This window comes from Papio anubis, chromosome 5 (assembly GCF_008728515.1).
Source record: "Papio anubis isolate 15944 chromosome 5, Panubis1.0, whole genome shotgun sequence".
Lineage (NCBI taxonomy): Eukaryota > Metazoa > Chordata > Mammalia > Primates > Cercopithecidae > Papio > Papio anubis.
Window position 1 is genome coordinate 153,244,536 of NC_044980.1, and position 22,804 is coordinate 153,267,339.

Genomic DNA, 22,804 nt, shown 5'->3' on the forward strand with positions numbered 1-22,804 from the left:
TTTTTTTTTTTTTTTTTGAGACGGAGTCTCGCTCTGTCGCCCAGGCTGGAGTGCAGTGGCCGGATCTCAGCTCACTGCAAGCTCCGCCTCCCAGGTTCACGCCGTTCTCCTGCCTCAGCCTCCCGAGTAGCTGGGACTGCAGGCACCCGCCACCTCGCCCGGCTAGTTTTTTGTATTTCTTAATAGAGACGGGGTTTCACCCTGTTAGCCAGGATGGTCTCGATCTCCTGAACTCGTGATCCGCCCGTCTCGGCCTCCCAAAGTGCTGGGATTACAGGCTTGAGCCACCGCGCCCGGCCAAGCTATTAGTTTTTATAGTTATTACTGACTAGAAGAATATAATCAGAAAGGTGACACTGCCTTCTTAGATGTCAAAAATGTGATATTTGGATATGCTTGAGCTATGGTTACCTGGAGGCACATTTCTAAACATTCACCCTAAAATTAAATGTGGAGAATTCCTCCCTAACACAGCCTCAGGTATATGTATGGTCAGTGGTCAGTGTTTTCCTTGTCTCTTAAACACCGCTAAACTTTTTTTTTTTTTTTTTTTTTTTGAGATGGAGTCTCACTCTGTCACCCAGGCTGGAGTGCAGTAGCATGATCTTGGCTCACTGCAACCTCCACCTCCCATGTTCAAGCAATTCTCCTGCCTCAGCCTCCCGAGTAGCTGTAACCACAGGCGCCTGCTACCATACTTAGCTAATTTTTTATTTTTAGTAGAGACGGGGTTTCACCATGTTGGCCAGGCTGGTCTCAAACTCCTGACCTCAGGTGATCTGCCCACCTTGGCTGCCCAAAGTGCTGGGATTACAGGCATGAGCCACCATGCCTGGCCATACCCGGCCATACCCCTGAACTTTTTATCAATTGATATTATCTATGTTTGCAACTAATTGTCTCATTGTTTTATATATGTTAGTTTTAACATCCTGACTAGATGAAAAGCAAGTTGAGGCCAGAATTTTATCTTTTTCACCCCTTTCATCTCTGTACAGATAGGACACAGGTAGCAGCTTAGTGTGCATTTATTGAGTGGATCAATAACACAGAATGAAACAATTCAGAAATTTGAGTATAGTCAATGGACAGGAGCGCAATTTTCAAGCCAAAGGGGCTCTGGGACACTTACCCATGTCTTCATTTCCATTGCCTGGTGCAAGAGGATTGTGGTGAGGGAGATGGTGTTGATTGGTGTCCCAAAGGTAAAGACGTCTATATCAGAGCCCTTATAGGTCTGCAGAGGAGGAACAGACAGGCATTGTCAGGTATGTCTGTGGACTTAAAACTTTGGCTTTGACACAGTGTTTGTAAGGCATCAATGAAGGCAGTTGTCAATGGAGAAGGAGGAGGTACCCAGCAGCCATCTGTGTGGTACTGATCTGAGGAACAGATCAAGATGAGAAAGGAATTGATAGGACTAATTTAGAAATGGTGTTTGCAGGAGTAAGCCAAGATGGGGATTGTAAAACCATTGTGGAATGAATGAAGAAAGAATTCATTGAGAGCCCATCAGACACTATGCTAACAGCTGAGGATACTTCTGTGTTTGCCTACAATGTGTTTACTCTATTAGGCAGAGTGGATGTGGTACAATTTAAGGAAGTAAGTGCTATAATAGAGGCAAGTACAAGGTACCCTGGGAACACAGAAGAGAGGATATACTAGCTGAGACCAGAATAAGAGGAGTTAATCACTTGGAAAGAGAGGGTAAATGCAGTTCCAGCAAAGGTCAGAACTGAGGGTGAACACAGAGGGTTTGTAGAACTCCAAAGAGGTCTATATTGTAGGTCTGTCAAGCATATTCAAGGGCAAAAGATATAGCAGGAAAGCCAAGCAGAGGCCTGGCCAGGGAGGGTATTGTAAGCCAGGAAATTCAAGCAAAGCACAAGATCCCTGCCTCCCCTAGCCCCATCATCTCGCTAATTATGAAAGAATAGGAGCCCAGAGATTGGATAAGCAATAGTGTTTACCTCGTGGCGATTGCTTCCCATCCTGTTCCCTGGGTCCAGGAAGAAGACATATATTGTTTGCTACCTAAATTCTCACCATTTAAACTGAGGACTCAAACTGAGATTGGGCTGGTATCCCTTGCTTATCTACATTCTTGCTACTTTTTTCAGATAATGTGGTATCTCATTGTCAGAACTTGGAGCCCCTGAAGGCTAGCTTCCTTGACTTTCAAAGCACAAGCCTGTATAAAAATCAAGGGTAGTAAATTCAAATAACTTCAGTGTTCAAGTAGGAAACAGTTAATGAGTGAAGATAGCCAGGTGTAAGACAAAGGGGAGTGGTAGAGACTAAGGCAAACTGGAGAACATGCTCACAAGGTGAGCCCAACTGCAAAGTCAAGTCCAGATTTTTGCTATAAGGGAAAAAATGACCCAGTATAAATATAGCTTTCAGTTTTTCAAGAGCCAGCAGTAATCAAAATGTTTAGGTAGTGTTCTGACTTTTCAAACACCTTGGGTTGGATGTAGTCTGCAGGCAACCTGTTTGAGCCTCTGCTCTAAAGTGTCCAGAAGGACACTACTAGTCTGGAACTTTATATAAAAAGGACGAGTTCTTCTCTGCAATTTATGTGGTTAGAATGGGACTATATGACTTACCAGGTAAGGGATAAAGAAACAGATGAGGCTCTGGTAGAATGCATCCGCCATAGAAATCCAGAAAGTCGATAGGTTATAGCACTGCCAGGAGAGAACACACCAATAATTACCACCCTTATAGCAAGCCTCGATTCTTGGCAAGCAACTTTCTTGCATGTGGTTGGGACAGACAACCAGACACTTACAATGCCTCTTGTATTTGTGGTAGTAGAATGGAGTAATTAGGAGCAGACTTGGGGGTGACAGACTTCAGTTCAACTAACTGTGTGACCTTGTGAAAATTACTAAACTGTGCAGAGAACTAGTCTCTTCTTCCACGAAATGTGGGGAAAAATAACACAGTCTATCTCCTTGGGGTTCAAGAGGACTCAATGCAATTGTGCCTTAGTACCTAGTAAGTACTCAGGCCTTAGTACCTAGCAAGTACTCAGTTATTCATTGTTATCACTCATTAGCTCTGTTACTAGTGCTGCTACAAACTTGGTACGTGTAGAGATTCTAAAGTTTCCAAGTGGCATCTGAGAGATCTCAATCATAGCCTGAATCACAGGTTCCCAAGAGTTTCTGAAGCTCAACAGCTTCAGAAACAATGCTTCTCAGGCATCAGTCTTTGTGCCTTCCCTGGGAAAAGTCAAACCTTTACAGTTTTTGGGTTTTGCTTCATTAACTTCTTTTAGATACTCAAGGAATTTGTTATGCAGCCTGCACGTTGATGGGAAGGGTAAACTTAAAAGAGCCCAAGATGAACACGTGCTCCCACCACGCCCCCTTCGTCTGGACTGCCTGGGCTTCTGTGTTGCTTTCTCCTCTTGTCTTTGGGTTACAACTGGGCTTGCTGTTTGTCTATAAATAATTGCCAGCTCTCAAACACCACACCTGGCTTTGCCCTCCTTTCCTCCAGGTGCAAGATACTCTCTGGCATTGCAAAATCCCTCTTCCCAGAGCTCCCTCTTCGAGGCATCCAGGGTCCCTTGATCCAGCTTCTTGCTGGTGCTGGGAGTGCATGCTGTCTGACTTCTCCAAATCACTCAGGGCTGCAGTGTGGCCTCTCTGGACCTCCTAGGATGCCACCAGATGACTTCTCAGGCCTGCCTTAGTCTATTTGATACCAGCAAGTTCTAAAGCACATGTAATTTTGAGTTCTAAGTTTTACCTTCCCTAATATGAAAACAGAACCATTGTATATCTTATCCAGTGAAAAGCAAGTAGCTATAAATCCCAGCGGTTCCCAAACTGGGTTTTGGGGGTTCTATCGATGCATCTCAGAGCCTGGAGGGGACCGCCAAAAGGTATAGGATCTTTCTGCATGCCTCTTCCCCTTCGACTAGGGCAGTCCCATATTAATGTGTGATATAATTAAGAAATAATTAAAAATACCCACTAGTCTGGCCCAACGCCCTCAACAGCAAATGGGAAACAGGTCAGGAAAGAGAGAGGAGTTACTCAAAGGAAATAATGGAACAGTGGTCAGAATGCAGGCTCCTGACCCCAGCATACAGCTTTCTCTGATGCCTCCAGCAGGGAGGGTAGAGTTCAGTAAGAAGCTGAAGTCACCTCCCCTTGGCTGCCCAATCCCCTTACCTCAGAGTTCTGGCCACTCTTGTATAGCTCAGGCAATGCCAGGAGTGTTTCTGCAGAGATGTCTTTGTCAAGGACTCCAAAGACGAGAGGAGGCAAGGAGGTAAAGAAGAGATTGAAGAATATCATCTGCCAGTAATCAATCATGGTGGAGCCGGAGAAACCACAGAAGAACTGATACCAGAAGAGCAGGTTGACATAGCACTGCAGGCAAAGAGCGTGGCCTTGTGAGTGGGACTCCGTGTGCAGCTGGTCACCAGCTGCTGCTTGGGACCTCTGGGAGCTGCTGGAGTGGCAGTTTCCTCATTTATAACACACAGGGTTATGTAAGGATTAGAGGTAATTCTAATCCTCAGAGTAGTAGCTACCGTTGTTACCACTACTACTATTGCTACTGACATTCTTCAGGACCTGAAGGGAATTCCACCAACTTGTTTAAGGGGAGTGGACAGTGAGTCTTCACTTAACATTGCCAATAGGTTCTTAGAAACTGCAACTTAAAGTAAAATGATGTATGGTAAGTCCTGGAATAACATCGCTTCATTCAACATCACAGTTTCTAAGAACCTACTGATGACATTAAGTGAGGACTTACTGTACCATGGTGGTTGAAAGTACAGATTTTGGAGGCGGAGAGGCCTGGTTTTGAATCCCCAGTTCTGTCACTTACTAGCTGTGTGACCTTGGACAAACTGCTTAACCTTTCTGAACATCATTTTATCATTTGTCAGCTGGGAAGAGTAGTACTTAGACCAATGGCATGTGAAATATGAATGGCAGTAGAGTGGTAATAGAAAGAGATGTCACTGACAAAGGGGTAGTAGAAAGACTAAACCACGAGCAGGACGCCTGGTAGGATGATGACCTCATGAGAAGGTTGACGTCACTATACTTTTCTAATGGTCATGCAGCTCAGAAGGGTGAATGAGAAAATCTGCCTAAAGGTTGTTCGTTTTTTTCTAAAACTTTCTCACTCAAGATCTCCTGTCTAGTGGGTGGGCTGGGTCACTGTTATTGTCTGCCATATTGCGATATGGTTTGGTGATTTGACCAAGGTCATACATATAAGCAGCTGGTCCTGGAGTTAGAACTAGAACTTCTCAGTTATGTGGGGCTGAGGCACAGAGATGTGAAGGGTCTTGCAAGAAATCATTCAGCAGGTTTGTGTTCAAGCTGTAACTCTTATTTCTGAACTGCTGAGTCAATGTTGTTTTGGAGGGGCTCTCCATTTTAAAAAACATATTGCCACTAGTAGTAACATCGGTATAAGATTTGACCTTCTATATGTGCCAGGAGTGAGATAAACATCAGAATATTAGCATATAGTACATCACTGGATGTGCAATACACACTATAGATTGTCCTAACAACCTTGCAAGGTTAATATTGCTAATAGCAATAGTACTATGTTATTGTACAATATATCACACATGTTGATATTAACAATAATATTAACATTATTAGGTCCACTCTACAGATGAAGAATCTGAGGTTCTGACACACTGTTGCCCCCTGCCCAAATTCAGAGCTAAAGAGTGGTACAATCAGCATCTGAATTTTCAAAGTTCTTCTCTTTTTAACCACCTCTAAACTTTCTCAGTCCTATCTTTGTCTTGTACAATTAGACTTTCCTAGACATATACAGCTTGCAAAGCTGAAAATATTTATTATCTAGCTCTTTGAAGAGAAAGCTTCCTGAGACCTGATGTAGACAGCAAGCCTCACGCGGGCCATGATTGGCTTGATTCTTGCTCTATACCCATTGCTCAGCCCTGTTCCCAACACACAGCAGACATTCAATTGTTATTTGAATCGATACAGTTAATCTTAACTCTATGCTAACACCCATCCTGGAGTTTTAACATTACAGAGTGCTTCTTTCCTACTGAGGCCCTGGTAAGATCTTGGTTGTTTTTCACATCTGCTTAACTGGAATCTTTGTACCTTGCAGGAAGTGCATTGAACCCTGTGGCAGCATTGCTGAGATTGGATGCCTGCTCTTTCTCAAGATGCTACAGTGCAGTAATTAATTCATTGTTCAAATTTCAGAGCAGGCCGGGTTTTAATCCCCTCTGAAATTGGTTTCGGATATGGAAGTCATAGTTCTCCACCTTCTAATTGCAACAGGGAGATAATGCGGCATCAGTATCGCAGTTTTGAGCATGGCATTGGGCTGGAAATAAATATCATTTAAGCTTTGAAAGCGTGGCTGCTTGGAAACGTTTTCTTTCCTATTTCACAAATTTAATGCAGAGAAGAGGCTGTGCTTATTGAAAAGAATTATTCCTTGAGCTGCCAAAAAAATTAAACAGGGGCATTTTGAATTCTAAGTAAACAGTCTTTCACTCTCAAAGTGAGTTTCAAGTCAGATGGAGTGACTTGTTTGCATAGACTTGCTGAGATAATATTACCATCGAGTTGACTGAATTTACATTACTTTTTGTCATGCTGTTTGTCTACATATACATTGAACTTTGCACAGAAAGTCATTCCTGAGCAAGGGTGACTGTGTCAGAGTCTGAAAGAAAGACTGGAGTAAGAGGGAAAAGCATGCAAATTTTGTAGCTACTACCTGGCTATTGTTTCTCTTCCATCACCTTGGTCTTAATCCTCCCCTTTTGCTTATGCAAAGAGGAGTGAAATTTTGTTTGGAAGATCTTGGAGTTTATTGAAAGCCTTTGAACTAGATAATGAAAAACTCAGTCTTTTGTTCCCTCCATTAGTATAGCAATGTTCTGACTTCTTCCTATACCCATTGTAAATAAAGGGTTTTTCAAACAAGAGTCTTCTGACAGTTTTAATACCTCAATTGGTATGTGTTTGCTTTGGGACCTCATCAACAAGACAGAAACCAACATAGTTTTTAGGAGACACAACTTATTGTCTGTATTGTATAGGGCTATATGCTTTTCAGAGCTCTGACTCTAAGGCCTCTTGACATAGAATCATAGTTTCCCCATATTATTGATGAAAAGATTAATTAATCTCTGTGAGCTTCAGTTTCTTCAAGGTCATACAGCATGTTGGAGTCAGGTAAGATTACGCAGACAATCTCTGCCAAGTAGACATTTTATTTAGTATCCTGCCCTCCAGGAACTCCCTGAAAGAAAGCCAGGGGCACTGAAGTGATGGACAAGTCCCAAGTTGAAGCCGTGGGCTCCAGCCTTATATTCTGTGAAGTACTTTTCATCTTCACTCTCCCAAGGCATGGGGTGTAGCTCTTGCATTGAGCTGGCTCTATATAGAGAGGAAACCTAAGATACAAGTCAGACTAGCTCTTCAAATCCTTCTTTGTTACAATAAGAAAATCTCATTTACGAGATTTAACTCCAAGAGTAATGACAGCAACAACAATAACAAAAAATGGTTAACTTTATAGAGGATTATGATATGCTAATCACTTTATATGCAAGCTTTCATTTAGTTCTCATAGCAAATATATGAGAAAGGTACTATTACCACCCCCCCATTTTACAGATGGTGAAACTGAGATTTAGGGAAATTACTACATATGGGAATCTGGATTTGAACCCAATGTGTCTGATTCCAGAGTCTATACTAGTAGCCATTCGTGCTGCCCTCTGTGTGCCAGGTGCTTTTCATACAGCATTGCCAATTCTCCCAATAACTTCACAAAAATAGAGTCTAGCTCAAGGTCACAGAGCTATTAAGGAACAGTTTCAAGATCCAACACTATGCCAGCCCGACTCCTTCCTTTTATGCTGAGGTGCTTTGCCCACTGCTAGGGGGAGATCTGGCCCCGTGGCAAGGACTGCCAAGGCCTGGGTGGGAGGATGCCACAGGCTACTTACCACATTCTTGTAGAGGTAGTACACCACCATCCTGGCCAGGCGCGAGTAACACCAGTGGCCGTGCACAAGCAGTAGCTTCTTGAGATGCTTAAAGCGGGCAATGGCAAAGTCGCTGGACATGACAGCCTGAGAGGGGAGAACAGACACATCAGCTTCCATCCATGGCTGCCAGCGCCCCAGAGGGACTCTCTCAAGGGTGTTGCTTTGGTCTAGGCCTGTGGCCAGCAGAGTCCTAAAGACCTCTTGTTGTGGTCACTCTTGGGTAGCTTTTTGGATTCTGACACCCCACCCTCCCTTCTGGGAAATCCAAACCTCACTAGAATCCAAGGAGGGCAGATCAGAAGGGATCAGTGGTCTAGGGTGGCTCTGCGTCCGTTTATCCAGCAAGCAGGATTTATAAACAGGCATGTTCAAAGAGTTCTATAAACTGTGTCTTGTTCTGAGTAATCCCAGGGGCAGAAGACGTAGTTCAGCTCCAGGTAAAGGAAGAGCTGTCACTTAGCTCCATCTGTGACTGTGGTCCATTATGTATCAGGCACTGTGCTAGGGATGTGATGGTTAACCAGAGAGAAGGGGCTTCTATTCAAGCAATTTTCAATCCTCTGAACACTTTCACCACCCCCTGAGGCAGGCCATTGGCTCCATTCACAGATGGAGCTAAGTGACAGCTCTTCCTTTACCTGGAGCTGAAATATGTCTTCTGCCCCTGGGATTACTCAGAACAAGACACAGTTTATAGTACTCTTTTGAAAACGTGAACACTGAACATGCCTGTTTGTAAATCCTGGTATAAATTTTGGTCTAATTTCCTGTGCCTCAGTTTCCCAATCTAAAAAATGGAATAGCAATCCATTAGAGGGTGTGATGATTAGTAAAGTTCAAGGAGATCCTAAATGTGAAGTGTCTAATGCCAGCCAGGATGGCTTTGAATGTGGTCCAAAATTATGAGACTTATTTTTTTTTTTTTTGCAGTTTTTTAAAGCTCATCAGCTATAGTTAGTGCATTTTATGTGTAGCCCAATACAATTCTTCTTCCAATGTGGCCCAGGCAAGCCAAAAGATTGGATACCCCTGGTCTAACAGATTGCTGGCATATAGGAGATACGCAAAGGGTAACATTTCAGAACTATTCTGCAGCTTCCCAGTCAATGCTCTCTATCCTCATCAACAAATTTAAGCAGTGCCAAATGTTTACACTGGTGGTGGAAATACAATTGTTAATGGCTCAAAACCCACAAACACAAAATGTTGCCTGTTTTAATGGGAACATTTAGCAGTCAAGTTAGTATTCTTCTTTCAAGCTGAATTTTGACACTATGAAAGTGTACATTTGCAAAAGGATTTCCAATGTCCTTATATCTGTCATTGCTTATGGAGGGCATTGCAACTTTGGATGTGGGTGGAAGTTCTCAGGGAGAAGTTTCTCCAACACTCTGGAGATTTCCTTATATCTCAACTAAGGACCAAAGGAAGGAAGGAAGAAACAAGAACAGTTGCAGAGAACAATACCTGCATGCCTTCCTGTCCAGATATTCCAATTCCAATATCAGCAGCTTGAATCATGCTTACATCATTTGCTCCATCACCTGAAAGAGAGGTCATGAGGTATCTTTATTTTTGGTTCAACTGCTCAGTGACAATGAGGTAGCTATAAAGTGTCCCCAGTTATGTACAATTGAATCCTTTCAACATTAGTGCTATAGAAAGTTATTGCTATAGTACTTTCCTTGGACAATAAGTCCACCATTTTCTTTACCATTCAACAAATATAGGACTTACTAAGTGTCTTTTTTTTTCTAGGCACAGCACTAGGTATTGGGGATATAATGGTAATCAAGAGACTTGGGCAGTTTTCAAAAAAAAAAAAATGCCTTCACAAATGTTACAGTGAACTTTACTGATCAGCAAATGGAGAAGTTGAGCAACTTAGAGACTTGGCAAGGGTAATTCCACTAGAGAAAGGACCCAGGAGAAATGGAACCCAGATCTTTCAGATTCCAGGGCCAACACACTTCCCCCAGTCAAACTTGAAATACTAACCATATCAAGACAACTGGACAGTTTGGACAGTGAAATCATCAGAAATTGTCAATGGTTTCCAAGGAGAGGGATGATATTCTGTTTTGTTTCTCAGTGTAGAAAAATGAGATTGACTCATGTTTTTGAAATACATTTAGTCACACTGAGTTCCCATTCAATGAACTGAGTTGTTTCAGGAAACTGGAGGTAAGGCATAGAAACACACACACACACACACACACACACAGAGTCTCCTTGTATACCAAGACTGTTCAAGATCTTTCTGTGATGAGGGAAATGTTCTATATCTGCACTGTCCAATACAGAAACCAGTAGCCACATGTGACTATGGAAATTTTGCTGGTGAAATTCGATTTAATTAAATTTAAGTAGCCACAGATAGCTCTATACAGCGAGGCCTTCCCCGGAAGCTAAACTCTCCCCAGTGCTTTATCTTTTAGATGGGAGTTCAGCAAACTTTTTCTGTAAAGGGTCAGATGGTAAATATTTTAGGTTTTGTGAGCCAAGAAGCAAAACTGAACAGTTATTCTTGCTGACAGGCTATTAGTATTTTATAAATTTTACATTGAAAAATAGAAAAATCATTCTTAGTATCCATACAAAAACATGCCGTGGGTTGGATTCAGCCTGCAGGCCATAGTTTGCCAACCCTTGTTGTTGTAGACTATGCTGCCTTCATTCTTTTCCTGGCCATACCTGTTTTCTAGCAGTTTCTCAGAATAAGCCTCAATTAATATTTATATTATTATGATATAGAATTTATATTGATATTTTTTATATTTCTATATATAGAAATTTATATCTTTATATCTTTTTATATTTGTAAAGATATAAAATATATATAAGTTTATTATATGATATGATGTAGAATATAAAATGGGAGGGAGAGAATGATTCTTCTAGTTATCTGATGACACATTTATTGGTCTTAAAAATTTTGCCATAAGTAGCCTTTATTCTAAAATTTTTTTTGATTGCATAGCAATGCATAATTTTAATCATCCCCATGGCAGAATAAATCCAACCTTTAACCTCTTCTGTTAGTGAACCAGGAGAAGTAGAGGTGTGAAACCGTGCTATTTCTTGCCACGCTGGTTTTGTTTCTGTTGCTATGGGAGTGAAGCCAATATCTGACCTCAGAAAATCATTCTTGGGCTATTGCCTTATGTGTGTCTGAATTTCTGAAGTGGACAATTCCAGGCATAAAAGTAGGATGTCGTTGCTAAAGGTTTGTTCTCTGCTTTCTTTCTGCCCCACTCTTGTTATTCTCTACTGTTCTTACCTGAAGACCAGGAACAAAACCATCATGTTTAATAGGGTTTCTATTTGAAATGTCAGGAAAGAAAATCTTTTCTCATGCCTGTGTAGAAGGAGGAGAAGCTGGCAACATCTGTAAGAATATCCCTCAGAGATATCCCTGTCCCATTTCATCCCCTAAGAGAAGGCAATAGTTACTATGTGCTTGGTATGTGCTGGGCAGGGGATCCAACAGTGAATAAGGCTGACGTGATCTTTCTGCTCGAGGAACTTGAGTATAGATGTTCTACTGAGTGATGGTCTACTGAGGTCTACTCGAGTAGATGTTCTACTGTGATGGTCTACTGAGGAGGCCATCACAGAAGGTATGACAGTGCTTTGAGCTATGAGTCCTGGGTGCTGTGGGAGCCCCCAGGGGAAAGCTAAGTTAGGTGGGATTGGAAGAAGTGTTTTACAGAGGAAATAACTTGTGCAAAGGCCCAGAAGTGAGAGAGGACACGGCCCAGAATGGTAAACAGTTTCATTTGTTGGAACATGGAAAGGCAAATGTTGGAGAAAGAAAGGTGACCACAATAAGAGCTGTGGCTGAGGGTAACAGAAGATCACAAAGATTCTTTTAAACCAGGTTTGGTTGTTCCTGAAAGGTGTTAAGTAAGTGCAGTTTTCATTTCTCTGTCCCAACATGATTAAAGTTTAGCCCCCTCTGAAAAATTCTTTATCAACCAGTGCTAGCATCTATTGGTGATATTCTTTGTGCTGGCCTCATATTTAGAAATAAATGCAAGTTAAACATGAGACAGTTCCAATCTTTAAAATCTCCCCACCAGCCATCAACACTCAGAATACTATCAAATCCCTGAACACCTGAAGCTGTGGCATGCACAAAGTATGAAAGGGAGAATGATCTGAATCCCAGAATTAAGATGGTCTGAGTATATATCATTGATGGCAACATTTCTTGAACTACCTGGATGCACTGAATTCAAGGCCTCTGCTGGTTTTGACCTCCATCTAAATCCTGATTTATCTTTAGCTGACTTGCTAGTTCCAGGAACTTTGATGCACTGTCCCACTTCATCCCCTAGTTGCTGCATCTTGATTGTCATTTTGGACTCTCTCCCTCTAAGACAATGACTCTCAGCCTAAGCATTCTGACTTTGAGACCTGACCTCCCACCTCTGGTCCGGTCTTTCATCAGATCATCCCTGCCAAGGTGCCACCCGCATCTCAGTATGATGGGTACCTATGGAAAGGGTCATGACGTGCAACTTGTCTCGCACCAACTTGACTACCATACTCTTCTGGAGTGGCGTGGAGCGGCAGCACAGGACGGACCGACAATACTGGGTCAATTCCAGAAACTTCTTCTCTAGCTTCCCCTGGAAGATGGCATTCAATGTCTTCCCGTCGATGACCAATCCAGCTTCTGGAACCACAGCTTCTGAGGTGATGGATGGTGTCTTGGAAGGTAAGTGGAACCCAAAGAGCTTGCGGTCTGGCTTCTGTAGTTCATGAAATTGCTTTAGCTCTTCCAATGCACAATTGAGGATGGATTCACAGGTCTCCTATAAAGAGGCATAATAATACAGTATTTTTAAGCAACCTTGGAAATGCATGTTAACAATTTCACTTTATTCTTTAGTAAGATAGTCATAAAAATCTACTATCATAGAGATTACTTATAAGCTATTCTCCAATTTTTACATTTCTCTGCAATATATGACATAACATCAAAGGAATATTAATTTGGAACCAAATTAACAGACAAAATAGAAGACACTGCTTGTGAGTGGGAGTGAAAATAGCTCAGCAAGATGGAGACAGATACAAGGATGGCATAATAAATAATACTAATATGATGGTAAATAATGATAATATGTCATGATGGTATGGTGTTTTCTATTTCTCACAGGTCATTTAAGTTCCCCTTTGTTCCTTAGAACATTCCTGTGTGGTAGATAGGGTGTGTATTCCCAGTCTTAGAGATGAGGAGATTGAAATGAGATCTTTAATAACTCACCCAAGATCATCCAAACTTAGTAGTGGAGTCAGGATCATTACTACTTGAACTGTGGCTTCCTAATCGAAAAAATACATTGTCCCTGTGTTTTTTCATTGTTGTATTCCACGAAGGGTGCTAAGAACTGTGGCATGAAGCATTGATCATGTTGGTTTGAACGGACTTTGGTTATGAAACTCTTATTGATGGAAATAAGCTTATTAATTTTTTTCTGGTGTTTGCCTTGAAATATAGTGAGAAAGTATTTCCTTTTTCAATTTTTTTCTTCCATTACTTTTGATTATATCAAAGATAGTCATATTTTGATTCAAATTTATTCTTGATATCAACTTTTCTGAACATCACTTTTTAATAAAGTCGCAGAAAACAGCATTATCAATTTATTTATTTTTATTATACTTTAAGTTCTAGGGTACATGTGCACAATGTGCAGGTTACATATGTATACATGTGCCATGTTGGTTTGCTGCAGCCATTAACTTGTCATTTACATTAGATATTTCTTCTAATGCTATCCCTCCCTGATTCCCCTACCCCATGACAGGCCCCGGTGTGTGATGTTCCCTGCCCTGTGTCCAAGTGTTCTCATTGCTCAGTTCCCACCTCCGAGTGAGATGTGGTGTTTTGTTTTCTGTCCTTGCAATAGTTTGCTCAGAATGATGGTTTCCAGCTTCATCCATGTCACTACAAAGGACATGAACTCATCCCTTTTTATGGCTGCATAGTATTCCATGGTGTATATGTGCCACATTTTCTTAATCCAGTCTCTCATTGATGGACATTTGGGTTGATTCCAAGTCTTTGCTATTGTGAATAGTGCCACAATAAACATATGTGTGCGTGTATCTTTGTAGCAGCATGATTTATAATCCTTTGGGTATAAACCCAGTAATGGGATGGCTGGGTCAAATGGTATTTCTAGTTCTAGATCCTTGAGGAATCACCACACTGTCTTCCACAATGGTTGAACTAGTTTACAGTCCCACCAACAGTGTAAAAGTGTTCCTTTTTCTCCACATCCTCTCCAGCACCTGTTGTTTCCTGACTTTTCAATGATCGCCATTCTGACTGGTGTAAGATGGTATCTCACTGTGGTTTTGATTTGCATTTCTCTGATGACCAGTGATGATGAGCATTTTTTTCACGTGTCTGTTGGCTGCATAAATGTCTTCTTTTGAAAAGTGTTGATATCCTTTGTCCACTTTTTGATGGGATTGTTTGATTTTTTCTTGTAAATTTAAGTTCTTTGTAGATTGTGGATATTAGCCCTTTGTCAGATGGGTAGATTGCAAAAATTTTCTCCCATTCTGTAGGTTGCCTGTTCACTCTGATGGTAGTTTCTTTTGCTGTGCAGAAGCTCTTTAGTTTAATTTGATCCCATTTGTCTATTTTGGCTTTTAGTCATGAAGTCCTTGCCCATGCCTATGTCCTGAATGGTGTTGCCTAGGTTTTCTTCTAGGGTTTTTATGGTTTTAGGTCTAACATTTAAGTCTCTAATCCATCTTGAATTAATTTAATCAATTTTAATATCATTGTTTTCTTCACATGGGTCTTCATTTTACAGTGTTCCTTCATCCATGGCAAGGGATGATGATTTTACATTTATTGAAGTGCTAAAAGTTTCTTCTAAAAATAATACTCAAAGTGAGTCAACTTATTAAGTAAAAAAACAGTACAAGTCATATACAGATTTTGGAAAATATTGTGAAAGCAATTCTGAAGGGCCAGGGTTAGGGAACACTGATCTTGAGATTTCTGTCTGGGAAAATGTCTGGCATAACTTTTTTTTTTTTTTTTTTTTTTGAGGCAGAGTCTCATTCTGTCACCCAGTCTGGAGTGCAGTGGCATGATCTCGTCTCACTGCAACCTCTGCCTCCAGGGTTCAAGTGATTTTCGTGCCTCAACCTCCCAAGTAACTGGGATTACCAGCATGCACCACCATACTTGGCTAATTTTTATATTTTTAGTAAAGACAGGGTTTCACCATTTTAGCCAGGCTGGTCTTGAACTCCTGACCTCAAGTGATCCATCTGCCTTGGCCTCCAAAGTGCTGGGATTACAGGTGTTAGTCACTGCACTCTGTCCTGGCATAACTTATTTTGGAAAGAACAAAGACATAGTTTATTATTCCTGTGCCTACCTTTAAGATGCTAAATTGAGTGTTGCAGGCACTAGAATATGCATAGAGCCCAGGGGGGCCACAGGAAGCAGTTCTAGGAGTGTGCGCTTATACCAGAGGCACTTATCTGGAAGAGATCAAAGTAGTCCTTTGGAAGCTGGGACTGGCACCAATTATATAAATTCCTCCAATGTATGACTAAAGCAAGTCATTGGAGACATAAGCTTTAAAATTAAGTCATCTCTGAATTTACTTATTTCCAGCTTTTAAAATAGTACAATAATTACCATTCATTGAACATTTAGAATACCTCCTGTACTGTGGTAGGAAGCCTCTAAGATGGTGGTTCCCAGTGATCTCCAGTTCCTGGTATTCATGCCCTTGTGTAGTCTCCTTTCATTGACTGTGGTCTAGACCTAGAGACTCCTTTCTGATGAAGGGAATTCTGCAGAAGTGATGGGATGTCACCTCCCATATTAGGTTATAAAAAGACAGTGGCTTCCAATTTGGTGTTCTTTCTCACTTTCTCTTGGATGATTAGCCCTGAGGAAAACCAGCTATCATGTTGTATAGCAGTCCTGTGGAGAGGCCCACAGAGTGAGAAACAGGCCTGCTAACAGTTATGTGGGTGAATTTGGAAGCAGAACTCCTTCCCGTGCCCAAACCACCCACCTGTTGAGCCATCAGATGAGCCCACAGCCCTGACCAACAGCTTGAGTCCAACCTCAAGAGAGACCTTGAGCTAGGAATGCCCAGCTAAGATGCCCCTGAACTCCTAATCCACAGAAACCATAAGATAATAAATGTCTGTTGTTTCAGGTCCTAAGGTTTGGAGTTATTTGTTATGTAGCAGTAGATAACTAACATAGGTACTGTACTAAGTAAGTCATTTTCTTCTGTGATCTTATTTAATCCTGCCAGTAATCTGTGAAGTTAATAGTTTTAATCTGTTTTACAGATGAGGAGAATAGAAGTTCAAGAAGAATGGCGTTTGAACCATATTAAAACTTCAATGCATGTTGTTAATTATTATTAACAAAATTATTACAATAGTAATAATAGTGGTTTCAGTATTAGTTCCTATCTAATACGTTAGTTCCTCTTAAAATTCCTTGGTTGATGAACACGTCAGTGATTAGTAATTCTCTCATCTTTGGGATGAGAATTCTGAGGTCTAGGTAGATCCCATAACTTCAATACTGCTTTAATACACCTAGCAAAGAGATAGTAATCCTAAATCAATTTATGGTGAATTAGGCAAATTAAAAACCTTGGAGGAAATATGTAACTACATTAAACTAGGGTTTAAATAAACTAAGACTTAGAGTATATTTCCCCAGTTTCTGGCTTAACATTTTATTTTTCATCCCAGGTAAAGAGATGAAAAGACTAATCTTACAGGTTTAGTGAGCCCAAGGGTGTAGGCATGGCTGAGGATTCAGGCACTATCCTGGAGGATGCTGGACGGAAAGAACTGTCATTGACTGAATTAAAGGTGGAGTATGGCTGACTGTTCCTTAGGAGCTTCGGCTGTTTAACCAATGAGCAGATCTCCCTCTGGCTGACTGCCTCACTGGTTTGCAGATGTTCTCCTTCTAGAATTACCTGGAGTGAAAGAATCATTGCAAACCAGGACAGGCAGGACAGGCAGGCATGGGGATCAAGCACTCAAGCAGGACAGGCAGGCATGGGGATCAAGCACTCAAGCAAGCTGAAAATTACTTTCCTTCCTAAGCACAATATTAAAACCCAAGTTTTCCCTGAGCTTATTTTCATTTTGAAAATTCATTAAGGTTTAATCTAATAATCTGTGCACCTGACAGGAAAGTAAATGATTTTTCCAATTCATCTAAAGATCCTCTGGCATTTTTCATAATCTACACTAGTTTTATTTTTTAAAAAGAGGTGTATATTGTTGCTTCATGGAGTAAAAATGAAATATAAACCTCCCCAACATTCTACTGTAGGTCTACATCAGCCTCAGGCAAAACTTAGAATCCAGTGTCTTCTCTCCTTCTTTTCCTCTTTCCATCTTCTTCTCTTTTCTCCATGGTATGTCCTAGGTGTAGGTGCCCTAGGAGCCCTATGCCCACACCCCTGCAGTAGAGTGCTCTTCTGGTTTATATCCTCTGTGTAATCCAACCCCTGCTTCCTTCTGATAGGAGCACACATCTCAATGCCCAGCCCCCACCTTCATCAGCCAAGAACATGTGGTGGCGCTTTACTTTCTGCAATTTGAATTGTGAAAACAGATACTTCCCCCTAAAATCAAAATGGTGTTATAGGTTTGAATATGCCTCTTCAGCTTTCCCAGTCTTCTCTCCAAATCTCACTCCCTGCCACTCGTAATCTATTCTGGTTGAAAAGTGCCATTTTTAGAACTTTGCTTCATTCTTTCTCTTATCCCATAAAAACATATTGGCTTCATGCATTATTCTTTTCAGGTTTTTACTCCGTGGCAGACCAGTTTGACATATAAATTGATGCTGAAAATTTAAGCTCAGAATAATTTCAATTTAATTGGGACTTTTTCAATGGATAAGTTAGTCTTAAATAGTGAGAAAATGACAGTTGAGATTCCATAGGCAAATAGTGTGGTAGAATGTAAATAGCACTAGCTCAGTTCTAGACTTAGTTCTACCTATCAGAAACAAGCAGGGTAAACCTGAGCAAGTGACTTAGCCCCAGTAGTCTTCAGTTTCCTTATCTGTGGGGCAAATGGGGAGACTGGACCAGCAATAGAATTTGGGAGAGGTAAAACTTTCTAACAAGCAGTGCCAGAAGTAATATAAAAGAGAGCAGCCAACCATGTATGGGGATGAGATAAAGGATATTGGGCTGGATGACTTCCAGGGTCCTCCAGACTCCAAGATTCAGCGATCTGTTGGGGGTTGGGTGCTTCCCTGGTATACCCAAATCCCACCTAAAAACCTGTATCCTCTTGGTCGAGGGGTTGCTCTACACTTTGATATCTGCAGATATCAATACAGAGGATCACCTCACCTGATTCTCTGTGTTGATGGTGTAAACAGTGTCAGTCTGATCTAACAGTCTGCAGGAATGGGCAATGTTGACCGCTGTCTCCTGCTTATCTCCAGTCAAGACCCAGAGCTGGATCCCAGCCTCCCGCAGAGTGGCAATCGTATCTGGAACTCCTTCCTGCAGCCGGTCTTCAATCCCAGTGGCTCCTGGAGTGATCAAAAACAACAGAGTTCACATGTGTGGTAAAAGAGTAGTTGCTTAATTTCCCCAAAGCCCTGTGAAGGCAGGCAACGTTTATTACATAGCATCACTGTGCTAGGCTGTGCACCTAGGATATAACAGTGAACTAGATGGAGTTGGTCTCTACCTCTGAGTTCAATGGTCATTGAATAATAATTTATAATTGAGCTATATAATGAGAGAAAGTCAGGGTACCCTGTAAATATATACCAGGAGACCTGAACTTCACCTGGAAAATCAGGGTGGGCTTTGCTGAGGAAGTGCTACTTAAAGTGAGACCTGGGAGATAATGCAAAGAGGTGGCAGAGGAGGAAAATTCCAGGTTGAGGGATCAGCGTGTGCGAAGTCCCAGAGGTTAGAGTAGAGGAAGATGCAGAAATGGAGGCAGAGCTAGGTGAGAGATGAGGCCAGAAAAGGAACTTAGGGGTGCTGGATTGTGCAGAGCCTTGTCAGGGCCTCAAAGGATTTGCAATTTATTTGGTAGTAACGAAAGCTATTCAAGGGTGTTATGCTGGGGAGTGACAGAATCAGTTTTGACTTTTAAGAATATCATCCTAGAGAAGAGAATAGGTTGGAGATTGGAAAAGCAGGATGAGATTCAGAGCTAAAAGCTACTTAGGAGGCCAGGCAGGACTGCAGAGGAGAGGCAACAGTAGCCTGGACTGGCCTAGCAGCAATAGGAATAGAAGTGAAAGGACTGAAATCTTTGCCCTGCAACTGATCAAAGCAGAATTAATAGGGACTCACATTTTTGATAATATTCTTGGAGGAAATTAAACAGGCAGATTCCATAATTTTTGAAGGATCTCAAGCTTTGCACCAGCCCTGATGAATAGATACCCAAATATTGAATAGTTGCTAAGTGATTAAGCAAAAATAAATCTGCTTTTCAATTGAGATTCATTTCAGATCACAGACTAATGGCTACCCATTTCACTCTGGGCAGGAGCACGGCATTTTGTTTCTTTTAATAATCCATAGTGACAATAGGTTGGCAAAGTGATTACGTTGGATGCATATTGAAAAGATTATTTCATATTTTGAGACCGCATGAAGGCATCACAGCTTTTTAGTGGTGTGCCAGTTTCTCGGTGGAAAGTGGAATTCTCTTCTCAGCCCTCCTCTCCAAGCCATCTTGAAGGGAGACAAAGAACCCCACTATCCTGAAATGTGCCTGTTTTGCATTTGAGGGCCATATGCACAGGTAAACAACCCCATAAAAAGTGATGGCTTGGGCCTCATCTTCCCCTATAGCGTTAGTCTGGAAGGTGAGAGGAAGCTCACTTATTACAGTGAGGCAGAGTGAAGGAGAGAGGAGAAAAACACATTTATTTGTGTGAAAGTGAAAATGAAACAGGAAGGTTGTGAAAGCCTTTCCCAGCTAGGGGAAGCCAGCAGGTTCTGACAAGTGTGTTCTCTTCACACAGAAGAACCGGAGGAACGCCTCTCATAGAGTGAGCCTAGAGTGCTGTCCCGAAACAAAAGAATCCTCTAGGAAGGGAGAAAGGGATCAGGTGCCTGAATGGGATGACTTCCTGGTGGTATCATGTGGTAGAGTTGTCTGGCCCAGCCATTCTCGGGTTCTTGTTCAAGTGAGTTCTTGTGTTCAGCTTTAAAGGGGACCTTATGAGGCAGCAAGCAGAGGCTTCTGCAGCCGAGACATAGGAAACCATAGGCTAAAGGATGTGGGGAGCTAATGCATTCCATTCCCCAACCCCATTCCGCCTCCTCGGCTTGTCAGCCATCCTACTTTACAGCGACCTTGGATATTTCCCTTTGAACTCCTGTTTGGCTGGGCAGCTGGAGGCATGTGACTCATCCAGAGGAGAAGCCAAGTCTCAGAGGAGTGTGTCCCTGTCTAGAACTTGGTCCTCATCCCCAGGTCAACATTGTCCACCAAGAAGAAAGAAGGCTTTGTGCCATGTGGCCAGTGCTTGCTGTTTGGGCATTGCTTACCAAGATTTTGCTCCCCAGGCGTGAGGACATTAATCCTGTTCAATAAAGCTCCCCCTTGCTTCTTAGCAATGCTTTTCCTCCAACAGAAAGCACAGCTTGTCTCTTAATCAGTCTCTGTGCTTCTCATCTCTCTCTCAGCACAGCAATCTAACTTCCATGCTGCAGCAATCAGCAGTTTTTGTAAAGCACAGATCTGTCCCTGCTTTCACCCTCTGCCCTCTCCAAACTTTTAGCAGCTGATTGACATGGCCCATCATAATCTGGGTCCTGCTGATCATTCCTGCCTTCCATCATTTCCCCCAACTCTGTTTCCCACCAGCCTCCAGACCTTCAACTGGGTCCTCCCTCTCTGCCTGACCAGCTTCTCTTCTTGCTTTCAGTTCACTGCCTTCCTAGACCCTCCCTCACCCCTGTGCTAGGCTGGCATCTCCTACTTTGTGCTTCCATCCCACCTGGCCCATCTGCTAGCCCAGCTCTCACCACAGTCTGTTGAAATTGCTTGCTCAATCATCTGGTATCGTCATTAGACTCCAGGCTCTGGGAGGGCAGACTTTTTGGCTCCTGTCCCTTGTTGCAGCCCCAAAGCCTAGCATGTCACTTGGCACATAGTAGGTGCTTAGCAAACATTTGAATGAAGGGAAGAGTGTGCTATTGGAAAAGCAGCCAAACTCAGAGGCTTCTTCCAGCAGGGAATGCAGGAATGCTCCCAGAGCATCCTCAGGAATCTGTGTGTGGCTTCTGGGTTGGGTATTGGCACGGCCCATTTGTGCCAAATACCTGGAAGGGAACCCCAGGGAAGGTTGCTAATGGAGACATATTAGTAGTGTCAGAATCGGGGCCAAGAGCTCCCTTCTCAACTGGCTGCATTCCTTTTTTCCTATGATGACGACTTATTTTTAGCTACCAAGTAAGGTGAGTTGATTCTCCAGATGCTGTGCAGTTTCCATGAGAAGCTCATCTCGGTTGTCGAGGGATGCCTCAGCCTCACGCCGGAAACTGGCCCATCTCTGGAAGTCCTCTTCACTTACAACCTACAGGATAGGAAAAGGCTCCTTAACAATTTTGGGTGGATCAACAAGATAATTTTCTTTCTCTTCCCACCTGCCGGGCCTCCTATTGGCCTGTTTGAACTTCCCTACATAATTAGATGGGGCTTTCTTCTCAATGATTTTTTAAAAAATACGTAAATCAATGAAGATTTATCCTTGTGTTCCATTGTCACTAAGCATCTGTTGTGCTCAGATCACTGGAGATGATCTGGACAGACAAGGTCCCTGTATGCCTGGGCTTATATGCTGCTGGGTAAGAGGTATTATCCAAATAAATAATTTAAAATAATTATTTCAGGGAATGCTTTGCAGAAAATGACTGCTATGAGAAAGTGTGATGGGATAGAAGAGTAACTGAAGAGGGGGCTGCCTTCTTTTGGAAGTTTAGGTTTCCTCGACAAAATGACCTGCAAGCTGAGATCCAATGACAGAGGGTCAGTCATGGGCAAGATCAAGAGTTAAGGCTGTGGAACAGCAATGAACTTGGCCTTCCTTCTGTTCCTTGAAAGATGGAGAAAGTGAGTTCAAAAATGAGGCTGGAAAGAAAGCAGCAGCCAAATCTTGCAAAACCTGTAGAGCACTCCACTAGGCATGGTGTCATACACATGGACTGCCCAGTAGCTGCAACAATCCAGCTAGCGGCCACATCTTCTTCCTTCAGAGTCCCATTTTAGACCCTCCTGTTGACATCATATGCATATGGTGTCTTATAGCAATGAAAGATTATTTTGTTCAAGCATCAAATATTCCTCAAGTCCCTCTGCATGGCACTATAGAGAAAAACAAAGGGACACAAGTAGGCCTTTTGCTTTTGAGGAATGCATAGTCCATTAGGGGAGGCAAAATATGCACAAATAACTTCAATAGAAAATGGTGGTAAGGCATTGGGAGTGATACCTGATGTAAATGACGAGTTGATGGGTGCAGCACACCAACATGGCAAAAGTATACATATGTAACCTGCACGTTATGCACATGTACCCTAGAACTTAAAGTATAATAAAAAAAAAAAAAAAATGGTGGTACGGGTGTAGTTCCGATTGAGTATTGGTAAGCATTTGTCGCTGTCCCAGGTGCTGCACATGTGGTTACTTTAATCTCCATGGCAACTGCATGAGAGAGGGCTGATTAGCACCATTTTA

The 22,804-nt window shown here is 42.1% G+C and overlaps 1 protein-coding gene across 4 annotated transcripts in view; it reads right to left on the reverse strand.

The window, feature by feature from the left end:
* ATP10B (ATPase phospholipid transporting 10B (putative)) overlaps positions 1 to 22,804 on the reverse strand; it is a 365,220-nt gene that overhangs the window by 26,656 nt on the left and 315,760 nt on the right. For all 4 annotated transcript variants that reach the window (XM_031666580.1, XM_031666579.1, XM_031666581.1 and 1 more), the window contains 8 exons: positions 21,518 to 21,644; positions 18,439 to 18,623; positions 12,540 to 12,861; positions 9,509 to 9,585; positions 8,000 to 8,125; positions 4,191 to 4,391; positions 2,610 to 2,690; positions 1,133 to 1,237 (listed from right to left, as the gene is read on the reverse strand). In XM_031666580.1, the coding sequence (XP_031522440.1) occupies positions 1,133 to 1,237; positions 2,610 to 2,690; positions 4,191 to 4,391; positions 8,000 to 8,125; positions 9,509 to 9,585; positions 12,540 to 12,861; positions 18,439 to 18,623; positions 21,518 to 21,644 (1,224 nt within the window). The remainder of the gene's footprint in view (positions 1 to 1,132; positions 1,238 to 2,609; positions 2,691 to 4,190; positions 4,392 to 7,999; positions 8,126 to 9,508; positions 9,586 to 12,539; positions 12,862 to 18,438; positions 18,624 to 21,517; positions 21,645 to 22,804) is intronic.